Here is a 21,667-nt window from a genome sequence, read left to right as displayed (position 1 = left end):
TTCAACTACATAAATATAAATTTTACTATATGAAATATATCATATTAAATATTATATTATATTTTTCATATATCATCTTATTGTTATATTTCATTTTGTTCCACCTCGTGGCAATGTAGTAATTAAATAGGGATCCAAGGGAATTTATTTTTTTTTTCAGTTTTGCGCCTTCTATCTATTTAAATAGATGGCGTAGACCCCGATTGCTTACTCATGGCTTCTTCTGGTTTAATCAAGTGGTTCGATTCGCTGCTCTCCTCCCATCCGAGTTCGCTGCTCGAGTCGCCCTCTTCCTCCGCTTCGTCTCGCCTCTTCGACGAAACCCTAGCTCTCCGCCTCCGATCCCTCCTCCCGGTTCCCTGCGATTCCCCGGGGACGCCCATCCTCTGGCTCGCAAGCGCCCTCCGCGTGCTTTCCCTCACCCTATCCGACGCCGCCGCCGCCTTCGTTGCCTCCGACTCCCTCGACTCCGATGTCGATTATCTCGACTCCAGCGTCGCGTTACTTGACGCCTGTAACGCCGTCTCCGCTGAGATCGCGCGAGTGGAGCGCCGTCTCCTCTATCTCAGGCTCGCCCTCCGCTGCCTGACCCCCGATGAGGACGGCCACGACGACGATCGTCCAAAGAGCAAGCTCCACTGCGCACGAAAGGCGGTCGCGGAGTGGGAGAACTTCCCGAGCCGCGAGATCGGGCGTTATGCCGGCGAGCTGATCCATCGAATGGCCCCGCGGTGCGTGGAGTCTGCTGCTCGCCGCCGCGTGACGTACGCGGCGGAGGAGGTTTCGCGCCTGGTGATAGCGGCGGTGGTCGTGGCGCTCGGCGGGAGAGAGGGTAAATCGCCAATTGGCGAGATGCGGGTTTCCTGCGATTGGCCGTGGGCGGAAGCATTCAACCAGGTCGCGGCGGCCATTTCGGACCGATTAGGAGCGGCGCTACCATTGGAGTTGGAAGCGGTGGAGGCGGAGGTGGGGACACTGGCGAGAGGGATCGAACGGGAGGACGTCGGAGACGGCGTGGTTGCGACGGTGGGGAGAGCGGCGGAGGAATTGGCGGCGGCGTTGGAGAAGCTGAGGGAGAGCGTGAACGGCACGTTTCAAGCGGCGACAGAAACCAGGAATGCTTTATTGAACGGCCTGCGGGCTCGTTATTGGAGCTAGATTATAGACTCGTAATTATGCTGTGTTTATGGGTGTATTAGTGTGGACATAGTTAACGGATACTTTCTTGAATATATATATATATAATAAATACTAAATTGATGTTTTTATCACAATTTCTTTTTAAAAAAAATACATTAAAACAAATTAAAAAACATAATAAAATAAAATAGTTTTTAAAAAATTATTACTCATGTAATATTTAATCCAGAATTAATATAAGTAAATGTACATATGAATGTAGATGTCATAAATTTAGAATAATGAAATTTGGCATCCTCGGGTATTTCTTTAATGATAAATTGTTATGATTTTTGCTCAAGTAATTTTTAGGTATTCATTTTCTCCTTAAAATTTTACCTCATTTTTAAACCACTAAGATGTTCACAAGGGGAGATGATAAAATTTAAAATTCAAGAATATGATAATATTTTTTTTTCATAATGACTAATGTCATAATCTTCGACAAGGCGAAACAAAATAAAATAAAGCGAACAGCGGAGTGATCGATCGCACCACCCGGACCAGGGCAGCCGATCTACGCAACGCCTCACCGTCAACGATTCCTTGCCCCTGGCGATCTCTGCGATCTAAGGACAGATTCGAGCATTCCAAATCGAAATTGCGAGAGGGATGGCGATGGCCTTCTTGACGTTGGAAGATTCCCCGATGTTCAAAAAACAGGTTGGAATGTATCATTTGTCTTCCCTCCTTTCCCCCCCTCATTTTTTGTTATGTTCGTACGGAGGTCCGTAGCCAATCTGACTCATGAAGATCCAACCCAGGGACCACAGGATTGGTCTTGTATGAGTATCATGGAATTGCGCGGATATCATAGATCTAGGGTTTTAACGTTACTGATTTGAATTTTATGAGAATGTTTCTGCTCTTTTGTGAACTATTTAGAGCTGTTGTTGACTAAGATCAGTTAGCTTTGGGATGAATTTTTAATGTCCAGATGTAGGTGCTTGCGTGCATTAATATCATAAGAGGGAGCATTAAGTTTTGCGCGGATATCTTGTGGCCCATTGCTCAGTCTTAACGTGCTTGTGCATTTCTAGATCTGCAAAAAAATTTTTGTAGATTTTGTTAAAAAACAACAACTTTTGTTGTGTCGAATAAAAAGTTATGATCGATAGAGTTTAACATATTAATCCAATTACCTCAATGACAAAAATTTGATACGTATTAAGCTGCCAACAAGCTCTGGCAGTAGCCTTTTGTGCATGTTGCATAGTGTCCAAATTGGTAAATTATGAGATGCACACATAACCATAATTTGTTTCCTTTGCTTTGCTTCCATATGTGGTAGGTCTTTGTTATGCCATTTACAAAACACTGTAAAGAATTCACCAGCATTCACGTGTAGGTCTATATGGATTAAATGTTTCGTGGTTCCTTTTGTTTGTTTCTTTTTTGATGACGCCTCATTTATATTTAGTTTCTCCTTTTTGATTTAGAATCAACTCAAGGAGAATTTATATAGATCCCTATTTAATAACCAATAAGTTTTACAACATGGAATTAATCAGTAATGGAATATTTACAAGGAGATGGGAAGAGAATGACAAAGATTACATGAAAGAACTGCAGAACATGAATGTGATGGATGAAATAGATAATATAGCAGAATAAAATAGAATGGGATGTACAAAGGTGTAAATTGCCTTGTTTTTGAATAGAATGATAAGAGAGGTTATGAATGTGTTGTTTCATTGAAGGTTAGCTAAGAAAGCGCAGATGATAAGTATGAAGTAGGTGATGATGTAGAACAAGCTTCTTATTTTTTTCCTTTTCTTAATTTTTTTTTAGAATAAGCTTCTTATTTTTTCCTTTTCTTCATTTTTCCCGAGTTTGGTGAGAAATAGAAATATAGGTGTTCTGACATGAGATCCAAACTATAGTTGATTGTGTGTCCTAATTATGTTGTCGACAGTGAATTTCTTTTTGTTCTCACCTTTTCCATCTTCTGTCTTGATTTCCTATGATAATCTAATCTCTTCTACTCATGCTCTAATCACTTTTGCAGTTGGTCTAACAGTGTTAACTAATTGATTTGCATTCTTTTCTCTTGTTTTCTAAGAAAACAACAGCCACAAAAAGCTCACATGTAAATGCCATTTTGTATTTATGGCAATCTACATAGAAGGGACAAGATTTGTGCTTTTTGATTTAAAATACTCATTCCTTGTGTTACCAATCATTAATCACAAGATTAAGTATTCTATGAAACACATCCCATGTCATGAAACTTTAAAACAAGCACACCATACAAAAAAACTCTGCCTCTGCCACTGGTTACTTTTGATTTTTCTACCATTTTTATGGATAGATGCTCAATTTATAATAAAGTGACTTGTGTTATATAGCAGTTCTGGGGTGAAAGCATGACTTGTTTGATTTTACCAATATAATTATGTTTTCGAGGATTTAAGCATTGAGGAAGAATCTATAAGTATATAGTCAAACCTCAAGTTGAAATTGTTAAAGTAGATAAAAAAAAATACAGCCTAAGGTTATGAACCTTGTCACTAGGACATTTATGAATAAACTTTGGCCTGTTCCCTAATGCATTAAGATCATTTATGACAAATACTTATGGAAACTTGGAAGTTATCTTTTAAGTTGCGGTCCATATTAGGTCCTAGGTCTCCAAAGATATAATCTTCCTAAGAATTTTCAAGTCATTACGTTGGCTCTCAATTAATTTCTGGTTTTCTTCAGAGGAGATGGGACTGGATACACATGCATGGAAACCTAATTTGGGGTATTCAACTGAAGTTGAACTGAATTAGCATATAATCTACAGAGATTAGTGTATTCTATTTGAATTCTGCAATAAAATTAAGTGTTTTATTTAAACACATTGAAGGTTTAAGTTTGTTCTCAATTCAGATTCATTCATTGGAGCATACAACTGATGAATTGAAAGATCGATGTCAAAAACTTCACAAAGGATGTAAGAAATTTATGTGAGTATTTTTGTGGCAATATAGTGATCGATGAATTATTGTGTAGTCTTTTTGGATTCAGCCTCTATGCTTTTAAAGATTTTTTACTAAATGAATTTCCATCTGATAGGGCCTCAATTGGTGAAGCATATCATGGCGATCTTTCATTTGCAGATTCAATGGAAGCATTTGGTGCTGGACATGATGATCCTTCCAGCATTGCTATAGGAGGTTGTTTGACTGTGCTTTCTTGTTTTAACATTTCTGTTCTGGAGTTATGTGTGCATAAGCAGTCATCAATTCACAGAGATCATAAAGACATTCCACCTTACCTGTTACAATTTGGTTAATTTAGTTGTTATTTTTGTCATTATGCACAGCTGAAATTGGTAATGATATATGACAATCATTTGGCTACCTTATGGATGGGCTATTGGGATGCTAAGCAAGTTTATTTGTTAGTTAGCAACTGGGTCAAGTTTTGATTGAAAATAACAACAATTAGTAACAGAAACAGTATGAAAGTTAAAATTTTTAAATATATTTGCAACAACAACAACAAGAGCCTCCTTTCTGTTAGACTTGCAAGTCACCATCATCTTAAAGAAAGAATCAGGATTACAATAGTCTTGACTTTTCGCTGCCACAAATCAATTTGAAGTTAATAATGGTTTTAAAAATTTTAAGTTAATAATCTATTTCTTTGCCTCTTTCCATTTGTGTGTATTTGTTGGCCGTTTCTATATTTCTTATGCCTAAAGGGATGATTGTGAAGTAGCAACAAAATTTACATAGGACATTGCTTCTAAATTGCATGAGTTTAGGGATCAATGCACCTATATTCTACCAGTGACATGGTATTTTCCTAAATAAGAACCTCTGTTTGAATTAAGTCTATCCTAAGAACAATTTTCTTTTCTTCTGTTCTAGATCATTCAAATTAATATCCTGGTTAGGGCTACCTTATTTACTCCCAATGTATGAGTGGAGTAACATAATTGCAGAAGGGAAGGAAGACAAATAAATAAAAGGAGGGATGTTGCTGCAGATTTGTCCTAGCAACTTTTCTTAGAGCAAGACTCATAAAATCGGGAACACAACTGGTATGTAACCCTCCAAAGAACTTAATGGAGTCATAAGATCCATGTAACCAATGCGAAATAGTTAGGACAAACATGGACTGATCATGATGGCGTATAGGTAGCGAACACATGTTTAGGAGCTTGCTCTGAAGAATGTTGGCACCTTTAGCCAAGAAGCTTCCTTTGAGCTCTGTATTCACGGAGCATGTTGTGATTTAATAAGAATCACAGAAAACCTAAGTTATTTAAGATACTTCATCTACCTCCGCCATACCTTTGTTGGACATCTGAAACTTTCACTGAAACCATTGACTGCGTGTACAAAACTTCAGCAAATGAGGTGTTAAATATCTAGACCTAGCAACCAACAATAACCATCTAAAATACATTATCAAGGAAGTCTTAATTCCTTTGCATTTAGGACACTGAACTTTTGGTAATGATGGAAAAGAGAAGATGAGAATCTCAATCTCACCTAGAGCAATCCTCCAAACTTCAAAGGTAAACATCAAATAGTAACAGAAATTAAACAATAATGATCTGTCTAGCCACCTCTTCTTTTGCAAGGAAGCTCCTCCTGAGTATTTAATTCAACCCAGATATGAACACTGCATTGGATGTGCTGAGCTGGTCTAGCCAACACTGTATGAAGGCCCAGAGATCCCATTCAGAGTTAATAAGATGATTGAACTTGTCCGTAGAGAAGTAATGTTGAGATAAGGTTTCTGGAGTATTTACTTTGACCCATATATGAACTCTGCATTGAACGTGCTGAGCTGGTCTTGCTGACTAAAGGCCCAGAGAACCCATTCAAAGTAAATGAGACGATTGAACTTGAGCAGTAATATGGGATAGGTTTCTGGTTAAGAAATGAATTTGAGTGCACCTTTAGCAAAGCTTGTTAGGTAATGGTTCTATACTTGCTACCCTTTTGTGGACCTTTTGTTCTTCAATGTAGTTTTTCTTGCCCTGTTACATATGTCATTTTTCTCAAGCTACTATGTGTTTATGGTAGGACCTGTGATGTCAAAATTCATAACTGCATTTAGGGAACTTGGGAGTTACAAAGAACTTCTTCGTACTCAGGTATTTATTCATCTATTTGTTGCCTTCCCTCATTTGATCATCAAAATAATTTTCAAGTCTTTTCCATTCAGCTTAATACTATAATCACGTTATTCTTAGCTTCATTGTCTCCATTTGGGTTGTTTTGTACTTTTAGTATCCATTTAGATCAGACCGTTCTAACACCACTTTTTAGGGTTAATGCCATTCTGACACCATTTTTTTTCATATTCACACTAGAAAATATTGGTAGGATCAATTCTAATGACACAGATTCCAGAATTCACCTTCTCGAGTCCCCTTCCGTAGGCCAACGGTAGTGTACCTAGAATGCTAAAATCATCCCTACTGATGAAGCCATGACCCATGAGATGCAACCTTCATCTCTTGTGGAGAGAATTAAATAACACAACTAACATCATTTGTTCAACCAAGAATTATCTCTAACACAATAAAATGACAAACATAAATAACACAAATAAAGCAACATAGAAGAGATATGACGTGGTTTAGCCTAAGCCTTATTGAGAATTCAAGCCTGAATACGACATAGAATTCAAAATGCACAAATACAAGCACTACCAATATATTGCCAAAAAAAAAATCAATCCTCTCTCTGGACTTCTGTTTTAACACTGACAGAGAAATATAAACCAAACCTCACGTCACACGCTCCTTGGACACCATAATCTCTCGCACAAATGTAAATCTCCCTACTATAGGTCATCGAGTCTCTAATAGCTTATACACACATCTTGAGGTCTCGTTGCAACTTTTAGAAGTCTAAAAGGTAGAACTTTATTTTTGTAAATTATATAGAGATCCCTCCTTAAAAATGGAATGATAATGATTGGAAATGTTTGGGACATGCCCCCTCATATGGCCTTTTGTTAGTCGTAGCTAAGTTTATGCAGTCTAACACTAGGCTACAATGCCTAGGTGCTAGACCATCATATCCTGGTCATTTGAGTGCCGACTCACATATGTATGCGAGACACTTGGATTTTTTTTTTGTCTTTTGTGCTCGCCTATGTAGACACAAGAAATATCCTCAATGTTGAATATAGCTTCACCTCATTAGAAAATTCCAAAGTGAGGCTCCATAACACTTTTGCTCTTCTCAACTTCCACCATCATTACACATGAGAAGTCATCTGATTTAATGTCTCTAACTCTATTTTGGTTAATTTTTTATGTAATTGATTGATTGAGATCACCAAACTCACCTATAAATAACAACAAATCTTCTCCTTTGCTTATTTGATGCCTAAGGTGCATTGTTGCTTGGTATCGCTACACATGATGATCACCTCATGAGCTCTAGGATGTAACTAAATGATACAAATCTTCGAGTAACTTTCTTGTCGTGTAGATTCCTCTCTCTCAGAACTCCATTAGCTGCCACATCTCAATTTAATCAACCCATTGAAATCAAATTCTTCTCTCATTATCCACATAAAGGTCACTTGTCTCAATATGTGTTGTAAGTGAATTGCGTTGAGTGATTCAACGCCTCGATGTCCATTACCAACTCATCTATTAGATTTAGACCTTTGTTTCACATATTGATTATCTTAAGTTACTTCCTCCAAGTGCAAAGTGATGAATTATATAAACTAATTAAATGCCAAGTTGTATGAAGTGCATTTTTCATATACGACAAGAGCATAAATATCTCTAATGTTGGCTGCCTGGATACTCCTTTTGCCCTTTTCTTATATCTCAAGTATTTCCCCTTCATAATGAGCATATGACTTTTTAGTGTAAGGTATAGAAAAGCATTTCGTGCTTGATGGCATGGTCAAACTTATCATTATGTTGGTCAACTAATGCATGGAATAGGTCAATACGAACACCCCTCATCGACGTTGCAATTGTTGAAACCAACTATAGAGTAGTGACTAGCTTCTTCCCTTTGCGTTAAGACTAACAAGAGACCAACAAGATGAGATCTGTAGTATGTCTTCCTTTTGTTTTCCTCCTTAGTAGTAGCGTCTTCAGCACCTTCGAAGACCTAAGGACGCCTCTAGGTTCTCTTCTTCTTTTCCTCCTCATTACAAGCCCTTTGGTATGAGACATTGCATCTCATGACCTTTGTGCAAACTGCTGGTGTTTGTACTGCCTGACACTTGGGCCGGGCTCTCTGAACTTATCCCTAAATCAAATCCTAAAGTGCTCCATTAGAGCTTCATTCATCTCCATGTGAACATATGAACTTAAAAATGATTATGATAACGGTAGTATATGGGCAATATTAGACATGACTTGATAACACAACCCAAGAAGATAAGAAATGCGATTAACGAGATAAAATCCAAATGTGACGTGATACAACCCAAATATATAAATGGGCTGACACAGATTAACGGGTGTAGAAGATAATTCATTTTAAAAAATATTAATAACTTTTATCATATAACTTTATTCTTTAAAGAGGTTAGTTAATTTTACACCTTATAATTTTTTTAAAAACCAATAATTATTTTTACGTTATCTCATATTATTTTTATTGACCCCAAATGACCTACCTGTTTATGTCACGGTTAACATGACATGAATTGTCACCCTATTCCGAGGTATATTTTGTAATACCTTGCTGATTCTTCTTCTCAAAAAAAAAATCTACTTGGCTGCAGCTGGCCTAGCATTCATTGTTGCAACAGTCATTTGCTCTGTTTTATTTTCTCACTCAGTATACCTTTCTACCTGAGATAGATAATCTATTTCTGTGCATGTACCAAAAGTACTAAAGGGCATATTGCATTTCAGTTGTACATTTTTTATTTTTACAGTTGACGAATGACTGCTAGGGAAGAACAGTTTATATATGGTGTTTCTTCTTGTATTACATTCATGCAGTTTGTATGGTTGACAATGTAAATGAAGGGAGCAATGATGGATCAGACAACCTAAATGTTCTTTCCAATTCAATTCATGTTGATGCCTTGATGGTTCTTATGCTTTTGTGAAGATAGAGGCAAGGCAAATAACTTTTTTTCTCTAACAAAACAGGTAGAACATATGCTGAGTAACAGGCTGATGCAATTCATCAATGTGGACATACACAATGCCAAGGTAGTTTTTCTTTGGAGATGATGCACTTATAGTGGACCTAAGAATGCATTTGATCTACAATATATAACATATATTTTTGATACTAAAATAATATCCTGCACTACTAACCTAGACATATCTTTAAGGATAGCTATATAGTCATATGCTGGTGACACTCAACAACATGCTACTGTTTGCAAAAGTAAAGTATAGCATTAAAGGCAGACAGCAAGGGATATTACTTTTTTCATAAAAAAAGATGTTACACCCATATAGTCAGGAACATAATAATGTTTCTAATAGGTACTTTATTAATGATTAAATGGGGGTAAGGTATTTCTATATTATTAATTGTTTCATAGACATGAATAATTGGACAACAGTTTATCTCTGATGACTGGTCATACAATGTAGGAATGTCGTCGGAGGTTTGATAAAGCTTCAGCAGGGTATGATCAGGTTTTCATTCACTAACCCTTTGAAGATTATGAAGTTTGTTTACCATGAAAATTTTTTGTTCAATATGCTGGTCTTAGTCCACCTCCATATTATCAGGCACGTGAGAAGTTTATGTCGCTGAAGAAGGGTGCACGTGTAGACATAGTTGCTGAATTAGAAGAGGTAAGTTGCGATATGGTTGTTGAGCTTTTGATGCGTCTATCTCCTTATTGTTATCTATCTTCTGTTGGCAGAATCTTCACAATAACAAGTCAGCTTTTGAAAGATGCCGGTTTAATCTAGTATGTATGTTAAGTTTCTCCTTTCCACTAATGTAAATATGTCTGTATATTTTGAAAGTTTTCGATATGGTTTACGATTAATTCAGGTTAATGCACTTTCAAATATTGAAGCAAAGAAAAAGTATGAATTCCTTGAATCAATAAGTGCAGTTATGGATGCTCATATGAGATACTTTAAGCAGGTAGGTTGAGTTCCTACATTACATCAGTGCATTAATATCCTCATTTAGCCTTAAGTTGAACATGGATTTTATGACTGCTTTTTCTTTCAGGGATATGAATTACTGAGCCAAATGGAACCCTTTATTCACCAGGTAAAATTTGATTCTATTGTCTAAACAGTTGCTCTGGATTACTTGATTGATTTTTGGTGACTTATGTTTTTAATTTGAGAGAGCAGGTTTTGACATATACTCAACATTCAAAAGAAATTGTTAGTGTCGAGCAAGATAAGCTTGAAAAGAGAATCCAACAGTTCAGAACTCAAAGTGAACTTGCAAGCCTTAGGTCCTCTAGCAATATGGAAGCCACAACAAGTGGTGATGGCATTCATGTATCTGGTTCCAATTCATACAAAAACATAGAAGACCTAATGCTATCTACTGCCATTGGAAAGGTAATGCTTCTTTGGTAATTGACAATAAATAGGTGTCGTCATTTTCTGCAACAGAAGAATGATTCTCAGCACATGTTAATGAAGTGAACCTGATATTTCTACCATGAGGGTTATGTTCCCAGCAGCACCTAAGATTTTAAACATATTACTTCTCACTTCCACAGTCGCATTCCAACTTTGGTTATCTATCATTAACTTCACTAATTTCTCTCAGGTTCAGATAATTAAACAAGGTTATCTTCTTAAACGGTCTTCAAGCTTGAGGGCAGATTGGAAACGGCGGTTTTTTGTACTTGATAGCCATGGAACTTTGTACTACTATATAGATAAATGGAATAAACAGCAGGTATGGCAGCTCATTCAAATTTATGTCGTTACATCTTTTACTCATACAAAATACTTTGATAAGTTGCTTCATTGCCTGTTTCGCTTATATGCATATCATTTTACATAAGATGAAAAAGATAGGTTGCATTAGGCCTACACAGCCCCTACTTAAATTCTTGAACCCCTATAAGCACGGATCTTACTGAGTTTGTCATAAGGCCTGTAAGTGATGCGAGGGCCTGCCCCACCCACTGACATAGCCTTGCTTAGAGTTATGTGATTTAACATTAGCCAATTTTTGTGCTTAAAAGTTAAAACCATTTTTTTTCAGGAGCAACATATTATCCAAATATTCATTTTTGGTGAGTTATCATCTATTGTATCATCTTCACACCTATGAAACTTAAACTGATTGTTGCTCACTGGAGCTGCACCTGAATTTAACCATTCTACATGTCGGTGACATAAATGTGTGCCACACTAATCTAAATTTGGTAATTGGGGTTCCTAGAAATAATGTTTTAGGGACTACAGCAACTTAGGGTCATTTGAACTAGAGCATGGATTAGTAGCTGTAGCATGAGAAGCTGTTTTGCTGATCAGAGTCTTCATCTACCATCTGTATTTTTAGAAATTAAGAATTGTATTAACTCAAAATTTCTTAATACATGAGATCCTAACCCCTTATTATAAATTCAAACGATTTATTCTTCATAAAATAACATTTTTAATAAAGAAAACTAATTATGCTATCATATCCCATAATTTATTGAATATTTTCAGCTTAAGTTTTAGGGGTATACATGGTAGAGAATCATGTTTTCTGACAAGTATAGTTTAGACATCCGACACCCTTAGTTGGACACAAACACCTCCATGGAGCATATGCATAAAATTAGAGAAAATGAGGTGTCAGACAACTAGATTCACACTCTAGTTAAATAGAGTGTTAGCAACATAGATGGGAATTGAGAACCCCCTCCACCTAATTTCAGCATATCTCTTATATGCTGGCATCTTTGTCAGCTTCTGCACCAACAGAGTCAATTATTTCATCTGCCCAATGTATTGGGAAATAGCCTGAAAATTGAGGTAATTATGGCATTCAGGCCTTAAGCCTTAAGTTTGCTAAATAAGCATTTCACATGCTTAATATGATCGCTTTGTAAATTTTTGAGTTATAATTTTGAGCTGACCATTTTAGCAACAAGGATTAAGGTACTAAACACTATGTACTTTTGTATATGTTTGAACCAGTTCTTAATCTTGGCCATGAAATAACAAATTGCCAAATGTATCTGTAAGATGACATTTTAATATTTCCTAGTTAAGCAAGATCTTATCAAAATTAATACATTTAGAGGATTTAGTAATTAGTATTTTGGCGGATTTGCATTTTTGTCACTGAAATTCTGCATCGCAGGGTGATGATAACCTTTTTCACACTGTTGATCTTCGAACCTCAACCATTAAAATAGATGCAGAACAAATAGATTTGAGGTTTTGCTTCAGAATAATTTCTCCTGTGAAATCATTCATATTACAGGTATCTTCAAATTTCCATCCATGATAAACACTCCTATTTCTTACCTTATGAAGGTTGTTTGTGGTACAGACTCCTTGGATATGATACTGAACTTGTGAAACTTTTCTTTTGGCAGGCTGAAAATGAAGTAGATAGAATGGAATGGGTTGAGAAAATCAAAGGTGTCATTGCGTCACTCCTAAATTCTACTTTATCAAAGCAGGTGATTGTCGAAGAATACACCATTATCTTTTGCACTCTTAATAAATACATCATCAAATTCTTGTATGTTTCATGAATAAGGTTGCAATCATATTAGGTCAGATCACTTTATGGCTTGGATTAGAAGTTACCTTGGCTTTGAAATTGTTCTCTTTGTGACTTTAGCTCTTCTGAAAGACTTACTGATACTGAATCATTACCTAATAGGGTGTGGACATGGATAGTTCTCGCCTTACTGATGTGAGTGGCGCTGACACCCATATGCCGGAAGGAAGTCTGAGTACAAAAGTAAATGATAATGTCTCTAAAATTCTCAGGAATATTCCAGGAAATGATGCTTGTGCTGAATGTGGTGCTCTTGAGCCTGAGTGGGCATCTCTAAATCTGGGAATTCTAGTGTGCATAGAATGCTCTGGAGTTCACAGAAAACTTGGAGTACATATTTCAAAGGTCTAGAAACTTGGACATGTTGGATCTTTGAAGTCTCATATTTCAGTTACATTTTAACTGTTTAATTTTTTTTGTTTCTTTTATTTGGTCTATAAATTACTAATTCTCATTTGATAGTTTCTTTATGAAGAGTGAGTCTTCTATAATTTCTAGTTGATGACAAAATGAACTTCTGAAATTAATTTAAGCTGATTATTTTGTACCGTCACAGTTTGTCATTTTTCTACTATAATGTTCTTTATAATAATCAAAGAGAAGTAGAATGTTAGCTTCTGTGGAAATTATGTTTTTTAACACTGTTTTTGATACTCACTAACTATATGTTAGCAATTAATCTTTAGAATTTAAGGATGATAGCCTGTATACACGAAGATTTGCAGGTTTAAGGTATTCATAGGAATTCCAGAATTTTTGAGGAATCTTCTTTATATAATATTTGATGGCCTAATAGTAATTGTGCCAATATTCATGTGCTAGCTGTTATGTAGCTATTAAAATTCACCTATTTTTCATTGCTGTAGGTGAGGTCACTGACTCTAGATGTTAAGGTATGGGAGCCAGCTGTTATGGACCTATTTTGTGCCCTTGGCAATGTTTATTGTAATTCTGTGTGGGAAGAATTGCTTCTTTTTCAAGATCAAAGGTAAAAGTCAGTCCATATCAGATATGAGGACATAATTCTCATATTGAAAATGCTTATTCTTGTGTGTTTCTCATAACTTGTATAATTTGAGTTTCCAATTCAATCAATGCTTAGTGTGGAAATCAGTTTCTTACACTTAGTGTACAACCATATTAGCCAATCCCAATGTGAAAACTCTCAGTAAATTATGTCTAATTTATGAATTTATCAACCAAATTATTTGTTGGCCATTGCAAAAACTGGAACAAATATATGAATATTTTCTCTACTTCTTTTTCACTGTGACACTCTGTTGATCAAACTTTTCTGATTAGTGCGTCATGTTGCCCTGTACTAAATAATGCATCCATGTAGTTCCTCCCAACATGTTGACATTGACAACACATTGACATCGCATGTGGGTACGCCTCAATTGGTGATCTCACATTTGATGTAACAGTGATACTGATAAATCTTTATGCCTCAACCAACGATCTCACAGTTGTATCTGAATTGGCAGTAATAGAGAACTGAATATCTCCAAAATAGAAATTATGTCATAATTAATTATATGATTTAGTATTTGAAGCAGGAATAGGGTGCGTCTTTTATAGGACTTACAGATTAAATAACTCGTTCTCCTAAATTGTTCTGCAATATACTACGTTTGTTAAAAATTGTAAAACAAAAACAATAAGAAATTTTGAAGTTTAAATTTAAATAATGCAATGTTTTTTTATCTTACTAGACTAATATAATTTTAGTAACAAAATAATATGTTTCTGCATCATTGTTCTCCTCCAAGAGCTCAACTTTTGAGAAATTTGTTGTCATGTTAGTTTGGCTGCCCCCTCGATTGATGAGGATAAATTGCATCATTATCTTCTTTTTATCTGTCAGAGTCTGAGCATTAGAATCATCTTCATTTTGATTTCCCATTAAGCAGTGACAAAGGGTGGCTAATACTTTTAACTTTATTATCTTGTCATATTATTCAATTCCTTGATTTGAAGGTTGTTCACACTTTCTTGGTGTTTCCTGCAGAATTGATGAATCTGATGTAGACCTATTGCCAATCAAGAAGCCTACTCCTAAAGATGTCATTTCAAGAAAAGAAAAATATATTCGTTCAAAGGTACCTTAATGTTTGTTGTGCTTTCAAGCCGAACATTTCTAAAATTAATTCTGGCTTAATACATATAGAAAGCGAACTGGTGGCCTTAGTTTCTTTGTTTTATATATATATATATAGATATATATATACTCGTTTTATTTACTGTTTAGAACAAATTGGAATGATATTATTATTATCTAACGAGCCTTTTTATTGGAAAACAACTCTTCAAATAATGAACTGGCGGATCTTGTGAAAAATATAGTTTTTCTGGCTAGATGCCATGACACAGAGTCGACTCTCAATTATATAATCAAGCATTTTACTCAATTCAAAAAATTGACGAGTCAAGTTCTTAATAGGATTCATAATTGACAACACTCGGTGAACCTTCACACTTTCTAATGATGAAGGATGACAAAAAGGTTCCCCTATTTTAATGAATGAAATTGGTTAGCCTTGGAGTAAAAGATATACTTTCTGTCAATAAGGTTATAACCCAACCTTGTTTACTTGTTTCTTTGGAAATGTGATGGGTTTTGCTCAACGAAAGAAAACACATCAATACAAAGGATTTATTTTTATGATGCAATTAATTGTTGAGGACCACTGAACTTCTTTGGGGTTGTAAAATTATGCCTGAACTGAGAGAATGACTTGTAGTTAAGCTATCTTGGCAGATTGCTTGTAATGTATAGCTTGATTGAATGATTTCTCTGTTGGGAAAACTTTCAGTGTACATTATATATTGTGAATCACATTTAGTATTTAAAAGAAAAATATAGTTCCTCCAAATGGGAGGAAATCCTAATTCTAGAACTTTGTTGAAGATTTGACTGTTAAGCTTAATCCTCATCAAGCATATTATTAGCCTACAGTATAGTTATGATATTTAAATTCCTTTGTTGGGTTGAATTCATTTCTATTACATTCTAGTCAGATATGTAAAGAATGTTTTAACTCAAGATGTTGGTGTTTGACTTGTTAAGCAAATTCATTCCCAAGGCATGAAAAATGTTATTTTTCAACATCATGAGCATATGTTTGGGAATATTACTGGAACCAGAGAAACCTTTCTTGGTGTGAGAAGCCAATAGTGTACCATTAGGTTGTTCACTTTTTAATCTTAGGAAGTTCTACATGTTGCACAAAGCCATACAAATATAATTCATTATATTGTATATATAAGCATAGAACTTGAAAGAAGAAACGGATCAAGGTTTAAAATCTCGATCCGTGCCGAGGTTTCGGCTTTGGACCGGAACGAGACAGTTTCAGTACCGTATTATGTTATGTCAATATATTTTCAGTATTTTTTAAATATAAAATATATTAACTAAAAATAAAAAATTTAATCTAAATATTTAAAAATAAAAAATAAAATATTTGTGTATATATATATATATATATTATATTAATAGGATAATATTATTAGAGCATTTAGATTATCTCAATCATAGCTTGGAGGTCACTTGTTCCATCCCCGCCTGTTCTGCGCCCGCGCAATCCATACCCCTTGCCACACAACGCCTCTGGAGGCATCACGCAAGGCCGACGAGGCTCCGGAGGAGTCGCCTGAGCCCCGTTGTCCTGCGCTTGCGCGACCCATCCTAGCCTGTTTTGCGCCCGTGCGACCCATCCCCGCTACCACGCGACGCCTTTGGAGGTATCACGCGAGTCTGGCGTAGCCTCCGGAGGCATCACGTGAGCTCGGTGACACCTCCTGAAGTGTCGTGCGAGCCCTACGACGCCTGCAGAGGTGTCATGTTGTCTCGACAATGCCTCTGGATGAGTCGCGAGGGATTAGCGACGCCTCTGTGGACCTCAAAGCGTGCCGACACGGAGGTGTGATTGTGCAGGTTTCGATCCATAGGCAGAATAAAATTTTTCGCCTATATCGGATGAAATGACTCGAGATTTCATTTCATAAAATGGATTCAATTCTGCTTTTGTAAATTTTATTTTCAAAATTTCTTTAAATTATTATGTAGTTATATTCTCGATTCTAGTTGAATTTGATTTTAAAATTAAAAAAATGCTCTAAATTAGAAGCCTACTTTGCAACATTTAATTTAATTTCTTTAAAATTTAACATTGTCTAAAAATGTCAATGTATTTGATAAATGGTTTGTGAAATTATTTATAACATAAAAAATTTTCTGGTGAGATTAAAAAGAAATGAAAATAGAAGAGTAGATGTGATTAATATAATGGACAAAGGCTATTGCTAATAGTTGACAATGATCTATTAAATCCTAGGAAAAAATTCAACACATTATTACATAGACGACACTTGGCATTAGGTGACAAACCTTTAAATTTCTCGAGATGCATATTTGTCAAATAAAGAGATGGGTAATTCCATACTTTGTCTATGCATATAGATATTCAACTTTACCTGTTTACCATATTACCTTTTTTGCATTTCTTGAATTTTGTCAGTGTTCACCTTGTTCATGTCTTGCAGTATGAGGACAAATCTTTGATAGTCAGGGAAACAAGCGAGTCTGATCTTCCTCCAGTTGCAGTTCGTGTCTGGGAAGCAGTGAAAACTAATAATGTTCAAGTAGTGTACCGCCTTCTTGTGGCCTCAGATGCCAGTCCTAACACTAAATATGACCAAATGAACAGTGAGCTTTATCACATGGTGGATACATCAAGTCACATATTTAACAATTTGATGGAGGGGCAACAATTTGATCCTACAACATGCCAGAAAATCAAGGGTTCTGGTGGCTCAGATAATTGTTTGCAAGGTTGCTCCTTATTGCATTTAGCATGCCATGTTGGTGATCCTGTCATGTTAGAGCTCCTGTTACAGTTTGGTGCTGATATTAATTATCAAGATTTCCATGGGAGGACACCTCTCCATCACTGTGTTTCTGCAAGAAATAATTCTCTTGCTAAATACTTAATTAGGAGGTAATTCTAGAACATTTCTCAATGATATCATGTGTTCATTTACCCAAGTGAACCCTGAAAAAGCTCGGCATACTCTTAGTGCTCATCTTGAAGTAATGTAGATAATTGCTGGTTCAGTAACTTAATGACAATTCAATGCTTTGTCTAATCTCATCCATGGATTCATCTCTTAACCTTCTAGCAGCCAGGTGTTGATCTCTTAACCTTCTACCATGTAATTATGAACAAATTTGTTAGATCATTTTCAGTCAGTTTGTGTTGCTAGCTTTGCATTCCAAGTGCCTATTAGTTTTGATGGTAAACATAAGATTGCAGGATGGACAACCATGACTTCAATATTTCTGCAAATTCTTTTCCATTAAGCATAAATATAATTTTGATAAATGTAGTTATCTTATAGTGACAAAAATGTAAGTCGATCATAACATGCATTAGCTAATTGCTGACAGTGATTTGTAAATCCACGCACCTATACTGGGAAACGGAAAAAATTCAAGTATACCATTAGCTATGAGATCATGGAATTAAATTAATAGCAGAAAAGTAGAGGATAAGGTTGTGGATTTCGAAATGACAGGTGCTGCAAAAGTGAGGATTGTATTGTAAGGAATTTCCACTCGCTCAATGTTACATGGATTAAAGAATGATCATTGCTAATAATGTGCCTTGGAATTATTCTAGCCTGTGAAGTTGTAGATTTTTTTTTGAATTTGGAGTTGAGAAAAGAGTTATATTTGAGCACTAGGAAGTAGATATCATAGATATTTGGGTAAGGAATAAGACTTGAACTAGCTATACTGTAATATACTTTAACATACCCGTCTTTATTGTACATTGATACCCTAAAAACTTAGTCATTTTTACTTGTCTTTTCTATGGCCTTTTCAGTGACATCCACAAAATTTGGCCTTGTTTTAAACATTAATATTTTCTGAATTCATAGAGAACCTAAACAAATTTCATTGTCTCATAGGTTAAGACCTACCTCCCAAGTTGTTACGAGACTGGATCATTCTCCAAGTGACTTATCATTGAATAATTTCTTTTTTAAAAGGGCTTTCTTTCTGCATGATTCAAATATTTGGAATGTGTTTAAACTGAAATTTTAATTGATGATCAGGGGTGCAAGCACATCAGTTAAAGATGGTGGTGGCTTCACAGCTCTAGAAAGAGCAATGGAGCATGGAGCAATTCCTGACGAAGAATTATTTATATTGCTTGCTGATCACTTGTGATGCAGGCGGCTACTCTTGCAAATTATCATTCTTTGGTATGTTTGCTTTCGCTTTTCTTTTTGTGAATTAATATCAACTCTTACAAATACATTACAATTAATATCTTTAATAACTCTGTGACACTGGAGGAAGTGGCTTACTATATTATATTGCAGTACATACTATCTCACATTTAACAAGTATCGTAACTTCGGTTTGATATTTATATTATTAGTTGCTGAGTATTTTCCTTTGGAAGCAGCTAATAGAAAATTTTCATCACTTAGAGAATTAGCCTTTTTTATTCTTAAGTCCACGTGTTTCCTTATCTATAATAACTAATCACATGATGCATTGTTAAATAGTTAATTTATCTACAAAGTCTGGCTCGATCCCTTTTATAATGTTAAATATTCTGTCCAGAACAAATTTCTGAGATGTTGCATTCTCTCAGTCCCTACAAATTCTAGCCATCCCATCATGCATCTGTGCTTGCTCACAACAAAGCAAGTTCAATCCAAAACTATTTCTTCAATCCTCTCAGTCTTTTCCAGAATGAAAATGAAATCTAAGCTCTCTCAGCTAGGTCGGTAAATGGATATAATCTTTATGATAATATATACACAGTTAGCTCAACTTGTTAATATTTGTGATCAAAGCTCATGAATAGTGCATCAATAACTCAGTTGTTTAAAATTTGCCAGAGGAGGGGGGGGGGGGGGGGTAGGTTCTTTAGTTTTGAATTCAAACATACAAAGTTATAATAAAGGTGAATAGTTATAAAAGTATTTTTTATATATCATTCTTGATAACTTATGAATTTTTGGGTTTCAAATTATACATATGTTGAAAATGAGCAATAATATAAGTTGTTATCTATTCAATCAATTAGCTTGACAATTATTCAATCAACCATATTGCCAATTGAGCTCAACAAAAGCTTGAACAAGCTTGACAAGGTAAACAAACAACTTGAACACCATCAAGCACAGCTCTGCTCGACTCGTCTACAACCCTACTTTCAACCCCAACTAAAATGCTAGTTTTCTCATTCCACACCTGTGGTTATGATCATGATTGCTAGCAAACTTCATTTGCCTAATTCCTGATAAAAAAAAATCAACAGAAACTTGTGTGTCGTACCTGCAGATTATTCTACTACCAGACAACTCAGGCAAGTGCAAATATTTTGATATAAAGATAATTACTCAAGTGAATTCACAAAGATAGCAAACTCTAGCATGCAGGACATTTTGAATGTGTTGGCAGCTGAAGAACAGAATTAGATGCAACATTCTTAGCATGAAATAAATTCAAACTGATCTAAAAATGAGCCTGGGGTCATGTGCCATCCTGCAGCTTATACTTTTAGCATGCCATAGTTGAGGATTCAATAGGCTTCCCTACTATTTTGACTTTGTAGGTAAGGAAAGAACAAGACAAGTTTAAACTGGGTCTTACAGATGTACTGCCTTTTCAATGTGTGATTCACTGAAGTGTGGCTCCAGACAGAAAACACTATGAATATGGTATCCTCCTCTCCATGAGGAAGTACTTCTAAAGTAAATCAGCAAGGAGCCACTCACTAATTCCTTTTGATTCCTTCCTCTTGTAGGGAGGTACTGTGTTTATAACTGCCTTACCCTAAAGATAAGGAAAGTATATGCATTTTCTCTTGGTAACTTTCCCCTTGCAAGGAAGTACTTTTATTCTCTTGTTTACAGAGGTTGATGATTCCCCTCCCACCACCCTCCCCTGTTAAGTAGAGTATATTAAAAACAAATCGGCTGAAGCCAGAGTCCTAAATAGAAGGTATCTGGTCTTAAGTTCACATTGCGCAGGGCGAGATCCCTGTTCTTGCAAAAGTGAATCCATTTTTTTTTCTCTTTTGGAGGAATGAATTAGAACTGTTCTGTATTGGCAATGTTTCTTCTTTACATCAATATGTCCTTTCATCTAGTGTTCATACAGTACTATAACGATACAATTTTGGTTATTTTCAGGTGAGTAAATGATTTATGCAATTTGAAGGAATCAAATTGAGGTATATGTTATTTGTCGATGCAGAGACAATTAGTTGCCAGCATCTTGGAACCATTGAGGTATATCATGTTCTGAGAATTTTTTCGCCATAATTTTTTGAATATGAATATGAATCTATCTCCACTATTTATTATTTTTTAAGAAGGGAACAAACACTATAATCTATTTTACTGATCGAGAAACACAATGCAATTTACAATGGAGAGCAAATTGTAGCATGCTCGTCCTCGTGTATGGTCCTTTTTTTTATTTAATGATACGGTGCTACTGATTTGCTCTCAATAATTTGATATATAACTACTTTCTCTGTTTCACAAAGAATTATTTTAAGGAGAAAAAATAGTTTCATATTTTCATGATTCTTCCATAGTAAGTTAATTAAAGTTTTTTTTTATCTTTCAATTCTATCTTCCATTAAACAAAAGCTAATATGTTTTGTTTTCAGCACACGTCTCTTTGTTTCTTTGTGGTAGTTCATTAGTTTCTTTTTATTCTTATTACATAAAGATTAGAAATGAGGATAATTTAGATATTTAGTTCTGATTTTTTTTTCCCTTCAAAT

At 35.5% G+C, this 21,667-nt stretch overlaps 2 protein-coding genes across 4 annotated transcripts; both read left to right on the top strand.

Annotated features, from left to right (window-relative positions):
• Positions 1-213: 213 nt before the first annotated feature.
• Positions 214-1,256, top strand: LOC141815458 (UPF0496 protein 4-like). Its single transcript, XM_074703401.1, has one exon. It carries the CDS (start codon positions 214-216, stop codon positions 1,156-1,158), a length of 945 nt encoding a protein of 314 aa, XP_074559502.1. The 3' UTR covers positions 1,159-1,256.
• A 435-nt stretch (positions 1,257-1,691) lies between these two features.
• Positions 1,692-21,207, top strand: LOC141814463 (ADP-ribosylation factor GTPase-activating protein AGD4-like). 3 transcript variants are annotated; one of them, XM_074702422.1, is made up of 20 exons: positions 1,692-1,842; positions 4,054-4,130; positions 4,240-4,340; positions 6,207-6,277; positions 9,269-9,331; positions 9,725-9,769; positions 9,866-9,931; positions 10,003-10,050; positions 10,137-10,232; positions 10,323-10,364; positions 10,451-10,666; positions 10,881-11,012; positions 12,417-12,539; positions 12,655-12,741; positions 12,948-13,190; positions 13,712-13,833; positions 14,857-14,947; positions 17,394-17,848; positions 18,969-19,118; positions 21,066-21,207. In XM_074702422.1, the coding sequence occupies exons 1-19, from the start codon at positions 1,792-1,794 to the stop codon at positions 19,081-19,083; spliced, it is 2,244 nt and encodes a 747-aa protein (XP_074558523.1). In that variant the 5' UTR covers positions 1,692-1,791; the 3' UTR covers positions 19,084-19,118; positions 21,066-21,207. The 3 variants fall into 3 exon arrangements, with proteins under 3 accessions (XP_074558523.1, XP_074558524.1, XP_074558525.1); XM_074702423.1 differs by lacking the exon at positions 21,066-21,207 and adding an exon at positions 20,486-20,529; XM_074702424.1 differs by lacking the exons at positions 17,394-17,848; positions 21,066-21,207 and having other exon boundaries at positions 18,969-19,077.
• Positions 21,208-21,667: the final 460 nt, after the last annotated feature.

The sequence above is a fragment of the Curcuma longa genome, chromosome 21 (assembly GCF_044706935.1).
Source record: "Curcuma longa cultivar G26 ecotype Majalengka, Jawa Barat chromosome 21, ITB_CL_G26_1.1, whole genome shotgun sequence".
Taxonomy (NCBI): domain Eukaryota; kingdom Viridiplantae; phylum Streptophyta; class Magnoliopsida; order Zingiberales; family Zingiberaceae; genus Curcuma; species Curcuma longa.
This window is presented reverse-complemented; position numbering and strand designations above follow the sequence as displayed.